Source organism: Petromyzon marinus, chromosome 20 (genome assembly GCF_048934315.1).
Source record: "Petromyzon marinus isolate PM22_M1 ecotype Great Lakes invasive population chromosome 20, UKy_Petmar_22M1.pri1.0, whole genome shotgun sequence".
NCBI classification, from domain to species: domain Eukaryota; kingdom Metazoa; phylum Chordata; class Hyperoartia; order Petromyzontiformes; family Petromyzontidae; genus Petromyzon; species Petromyzon marinus.
In genome coordinates this window covers 6,856,685-6,880,129 of record NC_133686.1, presented here as the reverse complement: position 1 = coordinate 6,880,129, position 23,445 = coordinate 6,856,685, and the positions used below count along the sequence as shown (strand labels likewise).

General features: G+C 47.1%; 1 protein-coding gene across 3 annotated transcripts in view; it reads right to left on the bottom strand.

The window, feature by feature from the left end:
* Positions 1-23,445, bottom strand: part of INF2 (inverted formin 2) — a 56,115-nt gene that overhangs the window by 22,207 nt on the left and 10,463 nt on the right. The window contains exons 2-7 of one of the 3 annotated variants that reach the window (XM_032957632.2): positions 15,422-15,569; positions 5,714-6,117; positions 4,183-4,298; positions 3,021-3,180; positions 2,538-2,571; positions 1,411-1,558 (exon numbers count right to left, since the gene is read on the bottom strand). In XM_032957632.2, the coding sequence (XP_032813523.2) occupies positions 1,411-1,558; positions 2,538-2,571; positions 3,021-3,180; positions 4,183-4,298; positions 5,714-6,117; positions 15,422-15,438 (879 nt within the window). In that variant the 5' untranslated portion in view covers positions 15,439-15,569. Of the gene's footprint in view, positions 1-1,410; positions 1,559-2,537; positions 2,572-3,020; positions 3,181-4,182; positions 4,299-5,713; positions 6,118-7,190; positions 7,618-7,638; positions 7,775-15,421; positions 15,570-23,445 lie in introns of those variants that run through there. The other 2 variants (XM_076068276.1, XM_032957633.2) reach the window with 2 other exon arrangements.

The following is a 23,445-nucleotide window of genomic DNA, read 5'->3' as shown; positions in this document are numbered from 1 at the left end:
TCACGACCAGTATAAAATATATATTTTTTATTATTGGAGGATCCAATTTGTAACGTTTGCCTATTTTCTTTGCTAATACTCTTTGGTTCTTTCAGGAAAGTCACGTAGATAGAAAAAATGCTAATAGATCACTATGATCACTAGCTTATAGATCACTAGATCACTATGATCTATTAGCAACGTGACTTTACCAAAAGAACCAAAGAGCATTAATTCCTGCAGTCACGAAAGCTTCAAATAAAGATTTATTTGTTAAATGTAGCTTTTGTTTTTGATAAACTTTACCCCAATTGTGCTACCTGCGCGTGACATGAGACGAAGCATCCATCTGGATCTCTCGCGGAGCAATGCATCCCTTCGTGTTAGAGAACGGCCCACAAAAGTGGATATCAAAGAACCACTTGTGAGACGTCTCCAAATGACCTCTTGCCCACACAGTAGTGGGGCAGCAATGTTCCAAACCTGCCCTACCGCAGACGGCAATATTTGTCGCATGACAAGCGACGATTTGAAATTCTGGTAATGTCGCCAAATTATGCGAAGAACCATATTTAATGTGACGGGGGCTTGAGCAATGAAAGCATTCAAACGAGCAAGTTCGACGTTTCATGGCCTCTCATTACAATGTTCATGGAACTCTCAACTCGAACGACTGTTTTGTTGCAAACCATTCACTCGACTGTCACTTGCTCCGACCTCACCTCTGTGGACCGGAGAAATGACGCCTCGTCTAATTGGGTGCACATTTGCTGGCATTTAAATATATCCTCACGCTGCTAATTACGTTACGAGATGAAGGCTCGCGCTGTGTGATGTTGGTGGGGGGGGGGGGGGGGGGGGGTCAAGCTTTGCCACATCATCGTTCTCTTTGAATGCACAACGAGTCGTCGCTGCAGAAAGAATTAAAAAACGCATTGTGGAGGCACCACGGAAATAAGAGCCAGGCTATTTACGATTGCACCGAAAAAGAAAGAAAGCAAGTTAGGAAAAGGAAGTGAGCTCAAGGTAGGGCACGTCACTTCGAAGGTATGACGACCGACGGTCACCAAATGCTTATAGCGATGAAGCGTCAGCCGAGAAAAGGAACGCGTTCGACCGGACGTCCACGCACGAGACGGGGCAATTAAAGCAGCTCGTGTCGAGGTGTTTGGCTGCATCGTCACATCGCAGAGGGATGGCGACCCAGCAGAGGATGGAGCCTCGCTGACGAAGATGTCGATGATGACGACTTAACCGGGACGCCTAGGCTATGCAGGTGCTAAAAATGTAATATTTTGTCTTTTTTTACAACAATGACTTGGTTCGAGGATATTGGATATTGGTATGCAACCTTGTTGATCGCTCGGGAAGGGGTGGGGGCACGTGCGCGTGTCGGACAGTGGCCGTGGCGGCGACGGCGGTGGCCAGGACCTTGTTGAAGAGTGCGTGGAACACGCCCTGGTGGCTGCCCCAGTCGGTGTCGCCGTAGCGCGCCGACGCCTCCGCCTCGTCCCCGGCACGGTGATCCTCAAACGCGTCGCACTGCACCAGCACGTCCTCGTCCGCATTCTCGCCGGTGCTGTCGGGGGGGGGCACACGAAGTGCCGTGAGAGCGAGCACCCCCGTGAAGGCCAACAACGTGGCACATGCTGTGGGAATGCGGCACGGCCACCTTTGTCTCCCCACAGTGATCATGTCTACACACACCGCACCAGATACTCATTTTAGGCCGACTCGACCTAAGAGAGGTGTTCAGATAATCGTGACTGGTGTAGGCCGTGAGCAGGGATTGAACTCGGGTCGCCGGGTTGGTAGTGCAGCTCGCTAACCGCTGCACTACCGCTCCCCTCGATACACACACACACAAAGACAAAAATCCCCCCGTATAGCCTTCACAGACTGTAGGGGCAAGTGCTGTTAGCGAGCACCTGTGAAGGCCGGCACACGAGGGGGGTGGGTGGCCAATACCACGCCCGGCCGCCTTTGTCTCCCCAGTGGCGATGTTTACACATCGCACCAGGTACTCATTTGAGGCCGAGTCGGCCTAGGGGAGGCCCAGGACCGGTGTTGGCCATGAGCGGGAATCGAACCCGGGTCGCCAGGTTCGTAGCGCAGCGCGCTGACCGCTACACCACCGACGTTGTAATGCATGCGTGCATTACAACGTCAATGACAACGTGCGTTACAGGTATTAACAGGTTAATTTGTAATACTCTCTCTAAACAATAAAACATCACAAGCAGACAGAGAGGGCACATTCTACTGTCATAAGTGAGTACTGTTTGGCGTGCTACGCGAGCGAGCCGACCAGCCTTCGCATATTCCCGTCCGGGACTCCAACACCGACTTGTGCAGCACAGGCAAAGGAAATTTTATGAGCATCATAAAACCTACAACCGAACCATCGTCAGCTTCCAAACCAACACGCGTAATCAATAGGCGCTCATGCTCACAGCAGCCGCCTCGAGACTACAATTGTCGATAGGGAGCGGGAGTGTTTGGCCCTATTGATGGGAATAAGTCACAAAGCTCTGCGTGCGGATGCTCTCTCGTCTTACCGCAGCTTTTCCAGAACCTCCAGAAACTGCAGCCCTGCACACACAAGCAGCAGAAAGAGAGGGAGCGGCACTGTTAGACTCTCCAATTGCCAGCTCCATCTCCCATAAAGAAAATCCAAGGGAAAATAAACAAATATCCCCCCCCCCTCCCCCCGTCTTGTTGCGTGTCCTAGGCTGGCCAAAAACGAGTGCCGCGTCGTTGTTTTATGAGCAAAAAATGTGGGGCGGCGATTGGGAAAAGAAAATCAAAATCATTCGTGCATTTGTTATTCACGCCATTCCTATATCCATTCCATGCTATAACGAAGGCGCTATGTTTCACAGACGGGGTACAGTCCCCCAGCAGGGGCCAATGTTGCTATGGGATTTTACTCAGCCAGGTAACTCGAGGGTCATTTCCAAATTTGTCAAATTTGGACCGCGACGCCGGCACACGCGGCCTGGAGAGCGTACGGCCGCGGTGGCCGAGCGGCGCGCGCTCACCGATTAACTCATTGCGCAGCAGCATGCGCGCCTGCAGGGAGCTGGCGCCGATGATGAGGGCGTTGATGACCCCCAGCAGCGTGGCCTGATAGGCGGGCATGTCCGTGGCCTTGAGCTCATTCAGGATGAGGCTGAAACGGTAGTGCTGGCTCTTCACCACCTGGGCACAGAACATCATCATCAGCATCATCATCAGCAGCATCATCACCACCACCATCACGTTTTTTTTTTTATTGCAACAAAACACGAGTACACTACGCCGATGAACTTCAGGAGGGGAACGAAATCGGTGTGTGTGACGAGACCGCACATTGGAGTGGGTGAATATAGGGCCCGCTGGCCCAGCCACCATCATGTCACTTAACAGTGAAGATACAGATTTGAATTGGCTTGCGCATGCCTCCACGAGAACAGGGCCTCCGCGAGAGAGCCTTTCTCGTTGGCGTTTTTACTTCATCTCCTCCACTGACCAGACATCTTGGGAGCATATCATCGCGTTATTGTTTTTTCATATTGTGCTTCGAACTGTTAAAACAATGCCCGAAACAGTGTGTGACCGACAAAAACCAAGAGAGGGAGGGTGGCGCAGCATTTAGCGCACTGCGATTTTAACCAGGCGACGTAAGTTTGATACCTGGCCACAGGCTAACGTCGGTGGTGAGTGATGTGGCAATCCCACTGACCAGCGCGGTGAAGTATGATCGTACAACCTCCCCCGATCGACGCCTCACGGGGTGGGTATTAGAATGTCTGTAAATTAAATTAATTATAATTCTTAATCAAATTTATAATTGCGCATTCCATCCTAGGATCCCAATGCGCCAAAATTTTGATTAAACGCTCACAACCAGAGGGGTGCCGGGCGGCTTAAACGCAGCAAGCTGCAGTCGGGATGACATGCGGTGGCATCCGCTAGCCACCTGAGCCAGTCAACCCGCACCTCCGAGAAGCACGGTTGGCTACGTACGGTGCGAAAGAAGTTCAACCTACATACATACAACCTGTGGCGCATAGATCCGCTCCTCGACTTCCTGCCAATCGGGCCTTCGATACTTCACGCGCCTGGCACAAGCACCGTGGTAATGTCACTTGCACTCAGTAGCGAACGGCAGGTGTTGTTGTTGTTGTTGTCCTGTGTGTGTGTGGTTGTGCCGCGCGTTGCCTTGTAGTGCTGCAGGGCGTCGATGGCGAGCTTGTGCCCCTCGGAGGAGTAAACGCACAGCGCGGACAGCAGCTCCATCACCTGGCGCTTCACCAGCTCGCTACCCGTGTCCATCGCTGCGTCGCACGGACACAGCGACAATCGCGGGTGAGCGTCGTCCCACTGCCACCACGGCGAATCCTGCGAGCGAGCGAGCTCGCCACGCCGGCACCCCGCACGAGGCGCCGGTGTGGCCAGCACCCTGCAGGTACGGCCAGCCGCCTTTGTCCATTCAGCACGTAGGAGCGGAGGGGGCAGTGATTGACGCGGCCCGAGTTTGATTCCCGGCCACGGTTATAACGTCAGCGGTGAACCATCTCTGAAGAGGTTCTTGCCCCCTCCCACAACCCCTTCTCCCCCTTCCCTTCGCCAACCCACACTGACTAACGTGGTGAAGTAGGGACAAACAAACCCTACCACTGATACAAGGCGGGGAGGGAGGCCTTCCCCCCGGCACTGAGCTGACGAAGCTGTGGATGACATCAACCCGCGGGGAAACCCCAGGGAAACGTCTAGACACTACATCGTGTTATTTACGATCAGGGTTCGAACGCAGATTGGCGATGATCATAGCGCAGCGCACCAAACACCGTGCCACCGCTCAGGCCCAAGCAAACGCTCCACGCTGATGATTGTACACCACACCAGGTACTCGTTTAGAACTCGGTCGCAGCGTGGAGAGGTGTGGCGAAACAACGACCTGCTGTGCCACCGGGCCCCCCCCCCACCCTCCCGTCCAAAACAATGGATGCGCCCATCACAAACCTTCTACGCAAAAGGCCAGCACGTTCGTCAACGTTCGCGTCGTCACGTGTGCTCGAGTGCCACTGCCGAGTTAGGATCCCCAAACAATTTGTGTAGCCCCCCCCCCCCCCTCCTGCAGCAGTGGTGGCCGATATACGTGGATCGCAATCAATGGGCGGATGGTCCCAAAACATTTGTTTTGGCCAAATCAGAAGAAACGCCAAACATAAGCGTACGGCAATTTTCATTGCATGTGACGGCAAATAAAATCCCCAACTAAGCAGTCATTTGTAAACCATGGAGAGTGGACCGTGGAACCCATTGAGATTCGCGAATATTGATCGCAGAGCTTGGTGGAATAGCCACCGCTGTTCTCCAGGCTAAAGAGGAGCCTGGCCTACTGGGGCGTTGTTGTAACATTGAGAAGCTGCCGAGATCATCGACCAGGCACCCACCGCTATCGCCGCCGGTGCTGGCGGCAACAGCATGCATATATGTGGAACTTCTTTCGCACCGCATGCAGCTGACTTTGCCAACCGGAGGTGCAGGGGAAGGACAACAAACTAAACACAAAAATCAGTTCCCTAGAAATGAGTTTTCAATCCAGACGATTCAAAAGGCGCGCGGACACGGCGGCCACCGTCCCCTTGCCCGACGGCCAGCCAACAGCCCCGGCTGCGCGGGCCGCCCGGAGGCCCGCGGTGGCGATGGTCTTACGCAACCTCGACGAGCTCCTGCGGGCCCTCACCCTGCACGAGCGTGCGCACGCGCTCCCCTCCGCACACCAGGTAGTCGAGCCCCCGGCGCGAGTTGAGCACGGCGCGCACGCAGCCCACGCACTCGAGCTGCGCGCACACATCGGTGAGACGCAGCGCCCGCCCGCGGCGCGAGAACCTCTCCAGCGCCTCCAGCAGCAGGTCCAGCCCGCGCAGCTCCAGGAAGGCGGTCACCCAGACGCCGTCGCACTCGGCCAGGCGGTGCCGCAGCCCCGCGTAGTTGCGCGAGCTGGGAAACTGCAGCAGGCGCACGCACAGCTCCGGGTCGGCGCTCTCCATGTTGCAGGCTCCCGAGGCCGGGCTGGAGGATTCGGGGCCGCCATCGTCGAGCGAGATGACGCGAGCCAGGCGGGCCCACATGGCGGGGTGAGTGAACCTGCGCGCGGGGTCGCCGCCACGGGGTTGTCAGGGGAGGAGAGACGAGTAAGCGGTCGTCGCCCGTTTAAGCCTTTATTTGTAATGATGATGACGACAATAATGATGATTGTTCAACCAGGAAAGCCCCGCTGGCCAAGATGTACGCACGTTGAACTTTTTTCGCACTGCGCGCAAGTGGTGGTGCACTGGCTAGCGAGAGTTCCAAATGAAAATGACTTCATCTCATGTGAAGATGACGTTATAACACGGTTGGAAATGGCGGGATGAGAAAAAACAAATTTAGGAGAAATAAAATGACAATTAAAATAAACTACATTTTAAATCATCACGTGTCATAAGCCTTGCATAACTTGTTTCTGTATTTCAAAAGAAAGCCGATTAGACACTCCATGAGTTCACGTTCACTTTAATAAGTAACATCTACTGTAAGCTTATATCAGCATGCACAATACAGACGTCATAAAGGTTTCTACGGTCCCTAAATGTGGGCCCGTTAATGCAAGCTTTATGCAATTGGTTGTATTAGCGGCCCATATAGACATGTAGCCGCAAAAAATGGGCCACTTGGCCCCTCCGTACTCACGATTGTTATGTTTTACAATCATTTACCATCGCTCCCGGCATTAAATACATCACGGTACAGTGGGTTTAAAACAGTATAGCGAAAAAAATGGACAGAGTCTTGGAAACAAAAACACAGGGGGTGACTGCAGTGTCGCTTACTTTAGAAACATTGCCAAAGGGAAGATTAACAACGCTCCTACCGCCCTGTCATTCTGCACAATGGATAATGTGAACGTTATATACGGTTATAAAGAACTTCAACATACATACATACAGACATACGTAATGTCCTTAACCGAAAACCATTTCTTAAAAGCTGCAAGTTCAGAAGCGTGATGTCAATAACATTGAATGTGACTTGAACTAAAACCACAACAACTCATGCGGTTATGACTTTCCCCACCAAAGCCAGACAAGACACGCATTGCTTTAATCAACAGAGCTCCTTGTCGATAATAATAATCAAAGCAAACATTTGCAAGTTACAGTAAAAGTCATCGACTTTACCTCTTTAACGGCGGTGTCGGTGGCGGTGGTGCCGCGAGAAGGGCTCCGTGCCGCTGGTGAAAAATACTCTACTGGAGTGAATCACCGGTTGTAATGTTCCGAGTGGGGAGCGGGGTAAATACCCAAATGGCAATCATGCGCACACGCATACCCCTAGTCCCACAAACTCGGTGCTTGTACAACGGATTAAAAAAAACTTTAAAAAAACACGCACGAATGTGTAGTCACGCCCCACACTCCCTAACAGCCGAGGCTATCTCTGCAAAGCACGCAGGGCAGGACGGGAAGGAGCCTCCCGATAAAACTTTGGGGCTCTTTCTGGAATTCGACGAATGTCAATGGTCCCCCCCCCTTTCTGAAGGCACTCGAAAAGGGCGGAAACTTGCAGGCGTTGTTTTCACGTTGTGACGAGTGTTGTTTGAAGTGATGCCCGACGTTTTGCTCTTACCTGCTGGGAGCTGCTTCTTCTTCTTCTTTTTCTTCAGGAACTGAAGAAGCTTCACTTCAACTAAAGAAGCTTCATATTCTTAGCTCTTTCGGTAAAGTCACGTTGAAGGGAAACAATAAAAGAATAAAATATATATAAAACAATAAAAATTCTCACGACGTTTCGACCATAACACAAACGGTCGTGAGAATTTTTATTGTTTTATATATTTTTTATTATTTTATTCTTTCCCTTCAACGTGACTTTACCGAAAGAGCTAAGAATATGAATTACTGCAGTCACGAAAGCTTTAAATCAAAATTTAAAGAAGCTTCACTTCAGCTCCTGAAGAGGCTCCCAGCACGTCGAGCCGAAACGTCGGACAAAGCGCCCGAACCACACACGGTACCACCCGAAAACACGCCCGGATGATCTGTACAGCTCCACAACCGCAAATACAGGGTGGAACTCTTCAGTGGGTGTGTAAATTTGCACAATTTTTTTTTTCTATCCAAACAGACACTGGAGGCGAATGAAAAACAAGAATCCTATTCACAGAATAAAAAGAAGCGCTGTTTGAGTTGTAGCAGCAGTGAACCTCTTTGTGGCTTAAAGGGCAGCGTGCTTGATTTTTAGAGTCCAGTAAGTCTGCCAGTACGAGGCGAGGAAGACCTGGGAAACGTAGCGCGACACTAAATAGTATACTTCACTCAGAGCGGGCATTCAGACTTGGCATCACACCTTATCCCGGTGACAACGCTCCACACACTGGAATAACGAGGGTTAATCGAGCACAGTGACTCTAATAATAAAATGTTTTTAGATATTTAGGTTCTGAGGTATTGTACATGAATACAGTATGGCACAATTTGTCACGCTGTATTGCGTCGTGTGTATTAAATTGTGGTGGCGAAGTGCTTAGGGCACTATGGATGCGATGGACTTGGTGGTAATGCAAAACATCTAAATATTTGGATTCGTGTAACAAATATATAACTATAGCAATAGGGCTACACTTGCTTTCCAAAATTTCCAGTGGTACTTTCCTAATTATATGCAACGCATTCATTCTTTCCATTTATTCACCACCATGTGACTCTGGCTTGAGATTTACACAAGGCAGGATGCTGTGACGGAACACAAAAAAATGCAGTTCTCCTCCGCGCTGTGCGACCCCCATGCACAGCCAAACGGAAGGACGGGATATGTTTGTGTATTTTTTGGATTTTCCAGAAAATGTTAAAAGTTGTTTTTTTCTTCACTTTTTTTTGTAACCGCACTCAGGAGTGGCTAAATGTAATACAGTGTGGACACGGAATGCATGCTCTTAGAGGAGAGTACAGGCATGAGGAAGACTATATCGACATATCTGCCTGCAATTGCGATAAAGCGTTGGGGTGACCCTGTGATCATGGTGGTGTAAGGAGGGAGCAGTGGTGTCGCGGTTGGTGCAGTGCACCATGAACCCGGCGACCCGAGTTCGATTCCCGCTCAAGGCCAACATCCGGTGGCGGTTATCTAAACCGGTTTCTGGGCATCCCCTAGGTCGATTTAACCTCAAATGAGTACCTGGTGCGGGGTGTAAACATCACCACTCGGCAGACAAAGGCGGCTGGGCGTGGTGTTGGCCAGCCACCCCCTCGTGTGCCGTGCGGGCCTTAATAGGTGCTCGCTAACAGCACTTTCCACCAACGGTCCGTTAAGGCTATACGGGGGCTCTTTGTTTTTCTGAGGAGGCACGGTGACTCGACTGTGGCATTGCGTGAAGCTTTCCAGCCCTCAGAGAAGCCAACTACAGTATTATAAAGTAATAATATAAATTCCTGCACAATCGAGTCACCATGCCTCTTCACGCCACTGGCTAACTAACCCTTTATATCACAATCAGAGGGTAATTTCAGAAAAATGCGCGTTTCTTTGGAAAACACTGCATTTCTCTCTCTCTCTCTCGATAACATGCAGACCAGCAGGGTTGCCACCTCTGAGGTACAAACAAAAATTGGGAGAAAATCGTGGAAAGAAATATATCTCACAAAACCGACGGGAGGTGAGAACTGTGTTGTGAATGAAATGTCTTGACTGGTAAATTATTACACAACTGACAAAATACTAAAGTTTGAATGTAATGGAGAGGCTTACAGCTTTTGCCCGGACAGTCAAATCACAGAGGATTATCCTGGGAAAACCAGGACAGGTTGGCAACCCCCAGCAGACGGGCTGATTCGCTCGTTTTTGCGCATTAATTTTCGTCACCATTTGTTTGTTTTACAAACTCCAATACTTAGCCTGATAACGGGACTCCACCTCGATAAATTGCGCTCAATTGTATTACACATTCACATATTTTACGCCGTAAAATATCTCACGGCTGAAATGAAAGCCCGCTGTAATGAAAGTGTGGAATGCGCATTTTTTTTTAAAGGTGCATGCGTCCTAGTGTGCACGCTTCAACAAAAACAGAACACGCCCAAGTATGCACTGCAACTCGTTCAACGCCTTGTCACAAGCATCCGACTTGCGCATTACGCACAAAATGCTTGCCGCAAGTTAACCACAATGCCTCGCCGATCTCGTAAAAGCAGCATAAATCATCGCGCATACTTCGGCCATCCTCACAGCTGCGGATTTTTGATGACCGTCGAACAAAAACTGGCCAATGCATCGCGCGCTTTCAGAAGCGCTTCTGTGGCCGTCTGGAACGCTCTCCTTCCGATATTAGGAAGCCATTTGGGGCTTTGCCCTTTTAAATCTACATTGAAAATTCATTTCTTTAGAACTGCTTTTTGTGTTAAATGTTTTTGTCCTTTCCCCGCGTCTCCAATTAGCATGGATGGCTACGTACGGTGCAAAAGTTTAACATACCTACAATATACTCTTTGGTTCTTTCGGTAAATTCACGTAGATATAAAACAAAATAGACTAAATCACGACGTTTCGGGCGCAACACATTTTTATTTATTTTTATACCTACGTGACTTTACCGAAAGAACAAAAGAGTATGGATCCATGCAGTCACGAAAACCTCAAATCCAGATTGATACCTACAATATATATACACACACACAGTACTCTACCCTTGCATGGCACCAACGAGGATATTCCTTCTCGCTACATGGCAGAACTTACAGTAGGATTTAGCGATGTTTTCACTTCTAGCAGCAGGCATGTCAAGGACTACGGGTTCCTGTTTGCAAAGCTGTTTGCCTCTTACCCACGGAGTGTCACCACTCCCAGTGCCGACGCTAAACTGTAGGCAACTTGAGGGCCCTGAGCAACGCGTGGAGCCCAGATTCGTGAAACAAAAAAAACGAGTATTGTATCAAAAATCAGCTCTAACGCAATTAATCAGAAGAATCGGAATATTTATTTACACTGGAGGAATCCGATGAAGCTATAAAGCTCTTTTCCACAGATGTCAAGTCGGGGCGGGTAAAAACGTTACAACAACAAACAGTACAACAACATGACAGTAGTACAATGTACAAAGGTAAATAAACTCAACTAAACCATCCACATCCTACCAGGCAAAGGCCACTGAGGTATTCACTTGTTTTTCAGACGCGACCTGGCCACAAATTACAGCGGCAAAATCATCGAATAAGAATGAACATTACCAGACCGCGAATTATTAAAAGCAAATCAACGTCTCTCATCTCAAAAGTCTACGTCTGTTTCTCTCTATCATCGTTCCTAATCTTGCTTCATCTCCATCTCTTTAACACGTAGGCTTTCGCGACCAAAATCATCCAAAATACAGAATACAAGTGTTGTGGTTTGGCTCTCCAACACACCGGTGTGCTGTACCAGTCACGAACCGGCATGTCCCGATTACGTGACAACCCTTACTAGTTGTTTGTGTCGGGTGGTGGCAGGTTTAACGACACATTTATATATTTAAGCGATCTAACCCAGGAAAACCTCTATTATGGATCTCCATCTCTTATTTACATCTCCATAGGATTTTACAAAGGACAGGGAGCAGTGCCGGATTATTCTCGTAGCGAAAGTAGCTACATATGCTAAGGGCCTCGCACTTTCAAGGGCCCCACGCTAAATGCTTTCAAGCCATCAATTCCGGTTCAGTCATTCTACACTTGCTCTATTACTATAGTACTATACTGCCTTCAACTTTTATGAACGACTGGATGTTTAAAGTTAGCGATTTGTCGTATGACCTGGCTATATAGCAAATGAAAAAAACTACAATGACCTTATTATGCAAGTGAAAAAATTGTGTTTAATATTTATGTGTTTTAATTTAATTTAGGGCCCCTTTATAGCAATCGCTACAGGCCCCGCACTAGCTTAATCCGGCACTGGACAGGAGACAGGTAGGTAAAGCGGTGGTGGCTGAAATTTTGACTGCTGCTTTAAGCCCCTCAACAGCTACCGCCCCACTACATGGGCCCAGCATCCGCCAGCGGCTGCTCCCAGCTGCTGCAGCTGACGCCCATTGAGACATCAGCAACGGCCTTCGAGCACGTCGACGTTTTTACACCCGTTCAAAATCATGGACACCCGTTAAAAAAATCATGGACACCCGTTCAAAATCATGGGCACCCGTTCAAAATCATGGACACCCGTTCAAAATTATGGACACCCGTTCACAATCATGGACAACCGTTCGAAATCATGGACAACCGTTCAAAATCATGGGCACCCGTTCAAAATCATGGGCACCCGTTCAAAATCATGGACACCAGCGTTAACACCGTAGTGCTCCGTTCAAGCACGATTGCACGTTTAACTCATTTAATCAACCACCTGTGTGGAATTAACAACTTACCACCCACCACGTGAATTGGACGAGAATGTTTTTCCTCACTTCCCACCCGGTGGTTGTAGCCCCGCCAGGTGTTGCTCGACGTCTTTTTTTACTTCATTTGAGAAATTGCCGAGTCAAGGTACAAGTAACAGTGCCGGGCTGCAATTCCGACTGACAGAAGAGCCTCCACCACTAGGAGGGAGCTCAGGAGAGCCAGTCAGTTTTAAATTTGACTTACTCCTTCATGTTGGAAGTGGTGGAAAGTCCAAGCTTTACCAGACCTTTTGCACGACCCGCCGATCGACTGTGGGGTACTGATTAACACCCCTCGGTGGAGAGAGTTATGGTGAATGTTTCAGCTGCCATGCCAGGAGAAGCACAGACATTAAGCAAATTCAAGTACTGTAACATCATACCATGGCCGAAAGATAACCCTTCCAGACACTTATTCGTGGAATTTGCCAAAACATCCCAATTCAGGACCCTCCTGAATGAGAGGCTGGAGACTCGGTGAGGCCTTATAAAACAATGGGCATTTTGTGTGTGTGTGTGTACGTGCAAGCCCATTGTCAATCCACTGCTGGATAAAGGTTTACCCAAACCGTGTGCGTTGCATGGGTTATTTGTTGCACCTCCGATTAGCACGGTTGGCTACGTACGTTATTAAAGATGTTCGACACATGTTATATAATATGTATGGGTTAGAGCGCATAAATATATAAGGACGCATTTATATTTACGTGATCTAACCCAAAAAACCTCTTATGGGTAATATTAGTCGCAATAGCCTGCATGTTAATACATTCGTATTTGACAATATTTCACCTCGCTGGTCAGTGCGGGATGGTGAAGGCGGACGGCAAAGATGTTGCAGCTTACAGTTGTGATATAGGACTACAATGGATTTCACTACACTGCCCTCTGCTGCTCAACACATAGCCCCGCAGCAAAACACCTGTTCGGCTTCGTGGTGCACACTCATCCAAGCACTATCCAGGATCGACCGAGCTTATATTCCAAGATCTGACCAGGTAGGTTCCCCATTTCAGTTTATTAAAACTGCAACTAAACTCGCTTTATTTTGTCAGGTGAGGCCCACTGAGCTATATAGCTCTCTTACAGAATCTACCGAGTGACAAATGATAGCTCAACAAAGTGGCTTATCACGTGGAAATTTCTCGCAGCCAACTACTATATCCGCATGTTTCTAATTGTGGAGGGGAAACCCCGATCGCGGGGAGAGAGAGACATGCAAACTCCAAATATACACAAGACGTCAAAAGGGTTGGAATCGAACCCACGACCTCCTGTATACCAGGCGAGGTAGTTAACATCTGGCCACCGTGGTGCCACAAACCCCAACTCCCCTTTTTGATGGCTTTGACCTTACCTGTTAGGGTGAGAGCATTATTCCTGGCACAAGAAGTGCAGAATGTAACCGGGAATGTCCACCACGGTGGGAGGAGAGGACATAAGATAGAGGTGCATCGTGTATCGGAGAAGATTGGGTCACGCGTAGAAGATTATGAACTGCCGATGAGAGCAACCTTTGCGAAGTGCATCAGAATCTATAGCCGGGCTAGATGCCCATTGTGTATTCATGTGGACGAAAGTGTTAAAAGCCTCCTCCGATATGATTATGGCATGGCTGATGCCACCATCTTCCATACAGCACAAGTGTGAGTACATTGACTTTTGGATGGAGGACCATGTATTTTTTTCATTCAATTGTCCAAGACCACATTGCTTGGCTATAGGAAAGTGTTTGTACAGAAACTGGCTTTGCAAGAGGAAGGGCCAACTTATATATCAAGACATGTCTTGATATAGCGAAACCCTCAGTTGCAATATTAGAGCGTCCTGAGATTTGAGCACAGAAGGTTATCGTGTCCCCACAGTTTGCGGTTTGCCCATCGACCTCATCGACGGTGACATGGACGCATTGTTGCAGATGTTCACGGCTGCCCTGGTTATTACTTCTGGTGCAATAACCGTCAAATTACTTCACGCCACACGCTTCACAGTGGATATTCTCCTTCCACATTTAGAATAATGTGTTTAGAGTGTTTGGCTGCTGCTTTAAATGCACACTTGATAAGCCACTTCGTTGAGCTATCATTTGTGGCCAGGTCGGTTCTGGAACTCTGTGGGCCTCACCTGGTAATATAAGAAGTTTAGTTTACATTAGATTCCGTGACATCATTTGCAAGTGTAGGCCAATTGTGTGTCAGTGTCATGGTCCACACAACAACCATTGCCAAGTAAACTAAACACCTGGCGGGAGTCTCCATAGTAAGTCACGAGGCTTTCCTGGGTGAACAAGAGTTAGAATATCATTTATATAAATAAATGTGGATTTGTCCTCTAACATGCCACTCCCAAATTTAGCCCTTGTGGTAAAGGTAGAATAATAATACAAATATAATAAAAGGTGGTGTTAATTTACCAGCACCAGATAAATGGTAGGCGGCTGAGCCAACCCTAGCCAGTGTTTACATGCAGGATCTCGGCAATTACGTTTACAAAAAACATCCACTGCAGATTGATCCATAAATAAATTCCCGAACAGACAACAACACTGCGTCCTCAAACAAGGCTTATGCCACAGCTACCGTGATACCGTACACAATATTCTACAGGTCTTCTCTCTAAAATGTCAGCTTGCCTATTAACAATATAACATACAGTCCTCCACTCACGAACAAAATTCGTTCCTGAGACCCGTTTGTAAGTCGAACGGTTCGTAAGTCGGAACACAGAAATCTACTTTATTTAAATGCCCCCACACACACACAAACACCCACTCCCAGCACGGGGCTGACTGATTACCTCTCGCCGAGGATCACTCAGCTGGACAAAATATTGCTGCGGTTCAATTTGCAAGTGAGCGTTCGCGTTTTAATTAAATATAAACAAAAAAACGACGTCATGGAAGCTGGTTTGTAAGTGCGGGTGTTCGTAAGTGCTGGTGTTCTTAAGTCGATGACTATCTGGATATTTTTTTTTAATACACAGCAGCGTGATTGTTTTAGGACGCACCTTTGCTTTCCTGCCATCTTGGTCGATTTTTTTTATGTCATCGATTCTTGATGAGACCAGGCAGCGGAAGAGGTGTTGTTGATTTTCTCAGCACAGCCAACGCAGCAACAGCAACTGTGACGAATCCTCGGCAAGCCAACTGGACTCACTTCACACACACAGCGGGAACAATAATCACGAGTTTGTGGAAGAAAATTGAGCGTGGACTTCCCCTTTTTAATCATGTGCCCAGGGGTTCACGACCTTGGAAACATGACAATAATTTTGTTAAACGCTGCGAACCAACAGGGAAAACAACAACAAAAATCCTCAAAAAACAACAAAATTTCCCCCAAAATTTGACTCGCATGTACATTTTAAAAAATCATACAATTATTGTATTTGTGGCAATTACGCCATTTAAAATGACCTCATACTGCCAGCGTCGTGATCTCAATGTTTGAGCTAAGACAAGAGTATTGCACTGCAGTGGATACTTCTACTTGAGGGAGTGGTGGCACAGTGGTTCGCGCACTGCACTCTGTAGCACCCAGAGATTGTCGCTCGATTCCCGGCCACGACGAGTGATATCCAAACGAGTCCCTAACCCCCCACCCCCTCGCCACCCCCCCAACTCCCTCCACCAACCCGCACTGTCCAGCATGGCGAAGTATGGTCAAACAACCCTCCATGGCCAACGTGGCACTGGGAGGACTTCATCCAGCAGTGGAATTGACAAAAGACCGAAATAAACGAATTGTAAACCGATGCTTTTCACAATAGTTGCCAAAAGTTAAAATGACATTTCATGCTTTAAAAAAGGCAGTGGTGCTTGTGCTTTCTCCCATTTGTTTTCCTGGAGAACATTGCACACTAATGTGTGGTTTGTTAATGGAAGTGTGGCCGTCGAGATTACAAGGGTGGAGTTGATACGCAAGGAAATATGAGCCCAGTTCGTAGGTTTAGTGGCCTTTGGTGGCAACTTCCTCTTCAGACATATTGTCTGTTGCTTTAAACGCATTAAGGAGCCGAAACATTCATGTGTGGCCGGGTGGCTCGAAGGCCAAGAGCAGTGAGCTGGCACCGCCGGCGAGTTCCTGGATTTGAATCGACGGCACAGCCACCAGCGAGCAATCGTTTAAAGTGTGCCGAGATGATGATCTTTAATGTGAGGATTTCTCCACAACTCTGGCTGTCGCCTGATGAAGCTTAATTGTGAATATTTCGGGTTTACTCTCCAACACACCGGTGGGCTGAACTAGTAACAAATTGAAATGATTTGTTTATGTGACAACACTTACTAACGGACCCATTTATATTTACGCGATCGAACCCAAAAATTCTCTATTATGGATAATATAGGTAGTGAAAGCCTACGCGTTAAACTCACATTAAAGTTGATTTTCCACTTCATTTGATGAAATTTCTATTTGTGAGCATTAAAGATGTTGGTTCGAATCACCTTCAATGAAAACACGCAAAGTGGATTGGAACCCCATCATCACGAACGCACAGGTTTGCTGTGCCTCACCAAAGACTTGAGTCCTCGCGAAATATCGTTCAAGGTGCATCCTTTACACACTGGGGGTCAAACTTTCCCTCGTATTTTAGAATAAGATTGCCGTACGACAGTGCTGTACGTTCGCCAAATCAAGTGACAAACGAGGTTTTAATGTGATGTTTTTTTTTTCGCAGTCATTATTGATCGAGCAAATACCACAATCATCAACTCGCTACACCCGAGCACCTGGTACAGCCACGGATGGCTGCCCGGATTCAATCGCAGGATCTCAACGGTCCCGGCTCAGCTTTCAAAGCCACCAGAGGCCACCTTGTACCAATCTATATGGCATATATACACATCAGCTCAAGCCTCAGGTGTATCACGTGACTTGTGCGTGGCCACCGCCACTCTGAATGCCTTTACTCTCCCGGGCCCCTGTAAAAACACACAGACCCTCCCCTCCGTGTCGCAGCATCAAGGCCCTTGTGTGGCACCTTCCTCCCTATCCTTGTCTTTCCTGGCCGCTTTGGTCCTGTTTTTCCGTTCCTTTTCTATCCTTTTTGTCTTGTTTCATATTCTTTCTCTTTGCCCTTCTCTTTCCCGTTCCTTTTAATTATACCAATGTATGATATCCTTGACTCCTTGGCCACGAGTAAAACGTTGCGAGTAGATTTTCATGGACAATTCCTTCACCTTTCCTGCTCACGAGCAAACGGGTGGCTATCAGCGAGTTACAAATTTGAACACCAGAGGTCACTGCGTTATAAGGAGTATAAGGAGTTGAAGACTTGGTTGCATCAGTTCTTCAACACACCGGTGGGCTAAATAGTGAACTAATTGTCTTTTGTCAACGTGACACTTTATATTGCTGATTGGCCGTGTCGGGTGGTGGAGGGTTTCGACACATTTATAAATAACGCGATCTAACCCAAAAACCTTTATTATGAATAATATTGGTCGCCAAAGCCTACGTGTTAATCTGAGTTCTTATCGAGGCCACATTGATCGGTTGTCATCGTCTTCACCAACTCGCACAGAGTGGTGGTGGCCACACACAAGTCACGTGCTCTACGGGAGGCTTGAGCTCATTTACATATGTACATTGGTGCAAGGTGGCCGAGCGGCTCGGGATGCTGAGCCGGCACTGTTGAGATCCTGGGATTGAATCTGGGCAGCTGCCCATGGGAGCGTCCCAGGTTCTCAGGTGTAGCGAATCGATTATGGTCTTTGCACGATCAACAATGATTGCACAAAAAAACCCATCACATTAAAAACAAAATTGTGGTATGTCGAGTCTTCATGGGAAGACTGCGTCAAAGCAAAGAGCACTTACTTCATGATTAAAAGACGGGGTGGCTTTGGCTGGCTTCATGATAAGGGAGCGCCAACCAAAACATTTCCGTCAGCGTGTGCGTGTCGACCCTTTGGTTGACCCTGCCCCGTGCTAGATTCTCACTGCTGGGGCACCTAACGGGTAGGCGGCGGAGGCCCAATTGGATGGCCGAGGGCCTCCGGACCCGCAGTAGGATCTGACAGCTGCTGCCCGAGAGATAACAGCGAAGTGTTGGCAGCTGCTATTGAGATATGGCAGCGAGAACGGAGCTCACTCGCAATTGTGCCAGGATGAGCCCCCTTGGGGGTTGGCATCGAACAAGAGATGCTGCCACGCACTGTTTATTTATGTGCTCCCACGTTTGACTTGACTGACGCACGCAAGCCTCGAAAGGCCACGAACAATAGCTAAGCATTTGCGTTTTGGGGGGTTGCACCGCGTTTCACGCACCACAACCGCGAAAACCTACGCAGTCGTGTCTGAAACGCTGTTCAGCTGGGTACACGTGCAGCCCTGCTCGTTAATCCGCCGCTGGATAAGGGCCTACCCATGCTAAATTGGCATTGGGGTTCATTTGATCTCACACTTTGGGCTGTGACGTGGCCTGCCGGAGGTTCACGGTTAGAATCCAGCTGCCGAACGGATTAATGATGGAGGTGTGCTGACCGCCACATCACCCACACGTCGTCTGCTCCACAGTGTGCATTAAAGATCCCGTGACGTTCTTCGCTCTCTCCTTCTCCCCTTCCCTCAGTCCTTGGTATTCCCCCAAATATGAATCTTCACCCCCCCCCCTATGCGTTGTTTCCACTTGGTTGGGGCAGTAACTCCAACTTCCTCCACCCAACCCCACCCCCCCAGGCCCCCCACTTGGTTGGGACCGTGACTCCAACTTCCTCCAACCAACCCCACCCCCCCAGGCCCCCCACTTGGTTGGGACAGTGACTCCAACTTCCCCCACCCAACCCCACCAACCCAGGCCCCCCACTTGGTTGGGACAGTGACTCCAACTTCCTCCACCCAACCCCACCCCCCCAGGCCCCCCACTTGGTTTGGGACAGTGACTCCAACTTCCTCCACCCAACCCCACCAACCCAGGCCCCCCACTTCGTTTGGGCAGTGACTCCAACTTCCCCCACCCAACCCCTACGCGTGGTCCCCACTTGTCAATGTGGATCGGCGTCTTTTACCGGGACTCGCGTTTTGTGATGCAATAAAAAGGAAAAGAGAACAGAACAGATTCCGAGATGTTAATTGCAATAGGTGAGGCCATTGTGTGCCGGCATGATAGTCCAAATTTGAAGAAAATTTTTTTGAAAAAAAAATTACTCAGTTGGGATTACACATGGCAAACATCACCCCCCACCACGACAACTTGACAGGGGCATCCTGGAAACGAGTCGCGAGACTCAGTGACGATTTCCATCGGTAATCGAGTTCAACAAAATAATGACTTAATTGTGCTGATCAGTGTGAGTTGGTGAAGACGAGGAGCATAGCTGTGGAAGCATAGGCGTAGAGTACAACAATGGTTATTGCTGCATTGTCCTCTGCTGCCCAGAAAATAGCGTCGTAGTAGCCTGTTTATGCAGTGGTTCACCAATCGAAGCAGTATCCAGGGCGCATCTCCAGGTGATAGGGTCATAGGCCACACACTAGAACAATCCTCAAAACATTAGCACCTCTTGGAACTGACGTTACACGTTACCAATCATTTTCAGATGTGCTATGAGCTGCAATGCATTGGTCTGCCTATGCTATACACTCTTAAGCAGCTGGTCATGAATGAGTCACTCAGGTAGGAGGACATTTCTCATTAAACACAGTACATAAAATCATTAAACACAGTACATAAAATCATTAAACACAGTACATAAATCATTAAACACAGTACATAAAATCATTAAACACAGTACATAAAATCCGTGATCTGGTTCCGTCTGTAAAAGATGTGGTTCCAGACATACAGTACCCGGGCGTCTACAAACTAAGTTGCCTCTGTGGTAGTAGCTATAATGGAGAAACCAAACGACATATCTCGGACCGCATCCGTGAACATAAAGCAGAAACACGGTAGGACGAACATCTCAGCCGTGGCAGATCACTGTTATAATTCAGTGGGCTCACATGATATTGACTTCTCCAAGACGAAGGTTCTCTGCAAGCTATCCGGCTACCATGAGAGATTCGTTCATGAGGCCATCCACATATACAAACACAGAGACAATTTCAACCGAGAAGATGTATTCTGGCTTAGTAACCATTGGAAAGACGTTATAAACCATTTCGGTTCTTGATTGATTGTATTTTACGGTGACTTTCAGACCGCAGTCCATTCGCTGGCACTGCCTCTTAGTACCTTTCACACGACGGTCAATGGTATGGTTTATAGCATGTTGTATTATAAATAGTATAACAGTGTAATGTTTAACATAATTCATAAGGCAATATATAGTATCGTAATTGTATAGTGAATATACAGCAGTGTGGAATACAGTAGGGTTGGTAGAATAATACATAGTGTAATATTACAAGTCTAATATTTTATAGTCTAAAGTATAGGGTAGTGTATAGTAACGCATTGTATAATTCAAGGGTGGGGTTTGTCTATGGCAGTGTATATTATAGTGTATAGTCGTGTAATGTAGAAGAAAAAAGTTTAGTTGGAGACATATCAATATAATGCATAATACTCTTTGTTTTTTTTTGGTAAAGTCACGTAGAAATAAGACATAATAAAATAACATAATACTATAATACTATACGACGTTTCGATTGCAACACAAGCAATCTTCATCAGGTACAGAAGAGCTAAATTTAAGAGAGAGAGGAAACACATAACCGCAGATATATATACAGACACCCAAATAGAGGGAATTAAGAGATACACAAGGGGATACAAAGACGGAGCAGCACACTAAATCAAACAGGGTTTAGCAAAATTTAGAAACTATATAAAGCAACACAGATGGTCGGTCAAATCACAATTAACGCATGGTCTGGTTGAATATGTTATTTCAAAGATTGCTAAATTATAAGTTAAGTGTGAAATCCAAGAGAGTGCTGGAAAACAAACCGCATACACATATATCGACATCCAAGCATCACGGGTTAGCACAGAGACATATGGGGAGAGACACGCACACAGAGTGAAGCAACCTCTCTGTGCCGTGGCCTTAAATGGACAGAGGCAGAGGAGCTGGACCTGAGAGACTTTACCGAAAGAACCAAGAATATAACATTGATGTAGTTTATATTTTAGTTTTTTTTATAAGTTTACTATATGGTATTCATTATATAGTGTAGTGTAAACCCAGTTACTTTATGTTAATAGCTCAACTTATTGAATAATATATTGAGTACATTGATTATATTGATGTAGTTTATATTTAGTTCTTTCACATCGGTTTATTGTATGAAAGTTGGGTAGTTGCAGTTCATTAGCGTCAATATACTAAATGCCTCTGTTGATATGCAAACTCTGACTTTAACATAGCTACTTGCGTGACCAGTTACATGCTAATCCCTCACACTAACATCATGCTAATCACCCAGTTACATGTTAATTTCTGACTTTAACACCCTGCTAATCCAATACATTAACACAGCTACTTCAATGCTAAATTATTCTGTTCATATGTAAACTCCTTTGTCAAGGCGCTCTGCTCCTCCCACCCAGCTTAAAAGACGCTGCCAAGCTTAGCAGTGTTCATTGAAGTGCTGTCGTCCTGACAGTTCTGTTCCTTCACCTGAAGAAGGCTACTTGTGTTGTGGCCGAAACGTCGTGAGAATTTTATTCTATTATGTTTTATTTTTATTATTTTATTTCCATTCTACGTGACTTTACCGAAAGAACCAAGAACATTTCTCATTATATTCTTAGTTTTTTCGGTAAAGTTACGTTGAAGAGAAACAACAAAATAACAAAATATATATAAAACAATAAAAATTCTCACGACGTTTCGACCATAACTCAAACGGTCATCATCAGGTGTGTCGGTTTGCATAAATTTATTTTGAAAACGGCATATTTATTTATTTATATATATAAAAATAACGTTTGAGTCACGCGCAACGATTGGCTGTTTGCCAGGACTAGTCCATCTATTTTTTGAAAAGAGGAGGGGGGAGACGAAATTTGTTTTTATGTATGCTGTCTGAAAGCCACTGTAAGCGTGAACAATCAATCAAGAACTGAAATGATTTATCAAATCTTTCCAATGATTGCTAAGATAGAATCCATCTTCTCGGTTGAAATTGTCTCTGTGTTTGTATATGTGGATAGCCTCATGAACGAATCTCTCATGGAAGCCAGATGGCTTACAAAGAACCTCCGTCTTGGAAAAGTCAATGGCATGTGAGCCTACTGAATTAGAACAATGATCTGCTACGGCCGAGGTGTTGGTCCTACCGTGTTTAAGGTCTGCTTTATGTTCACGAATGCGGTCCGAGATATGGCGTTTGGTTTCTCCAATGTAACTACTACCACAGAGGCAACTTAGTTTGTAGACACCAGGGTATTGTATGTCCGGAATCACATCTTTTACAGACGGAACCAGATCACGGATTTTATGTAATGTGTTGAAACGGACCTGGATCTTGTGTTTATTCAAGATTTTGGAGATCTTTTTTGTGATCCCAGCAATGTAGGGTAAAGTGATGGTTTTGAAAGGCTCCTCAAGAGGGTTCTTCTTCATGGTTTGAGTGATAGCTTTGCGGATTGTATAGTCGGAGTAACCATTAGCCCTAAGAGCTTGGTGTACGTGCTTGAGTTCACTGCTTATGTGTTCCTGGTCGGATATGCATTGGGCTCTATGATACAGAGTCTTGATGAGAGAATTCTTCTGTGATGGATGGTGGTGGGAATCCGGTTTCAGATAAGCATCCGTATGGGTAGCTTTCCTGTAGACAGAGTGGCTCATTGAACCATCAGGTCTCTTTTTAATTAGGACATCCAAAAAAGGTATCTTGCCATCTATTTCGACTTCCATGGTAAATCTGATGGCTGGGTGTATGGAATTGATGTGGTCGAAGAATTGGTCTAGAGCAGGCCGGCCATGTGGCCAGATGACAAAAGTGTCATCCACGTACCTCTTCCATAAGGTTGGGCGCAGAGTGGCAGTCTGGATGGCGTCAGTCTCAAATTTCTCCATGAAAATGTTAGCTATAACTGGAGAAAGGGGGGAGCCCATTGGGGTGCCCTCAGTT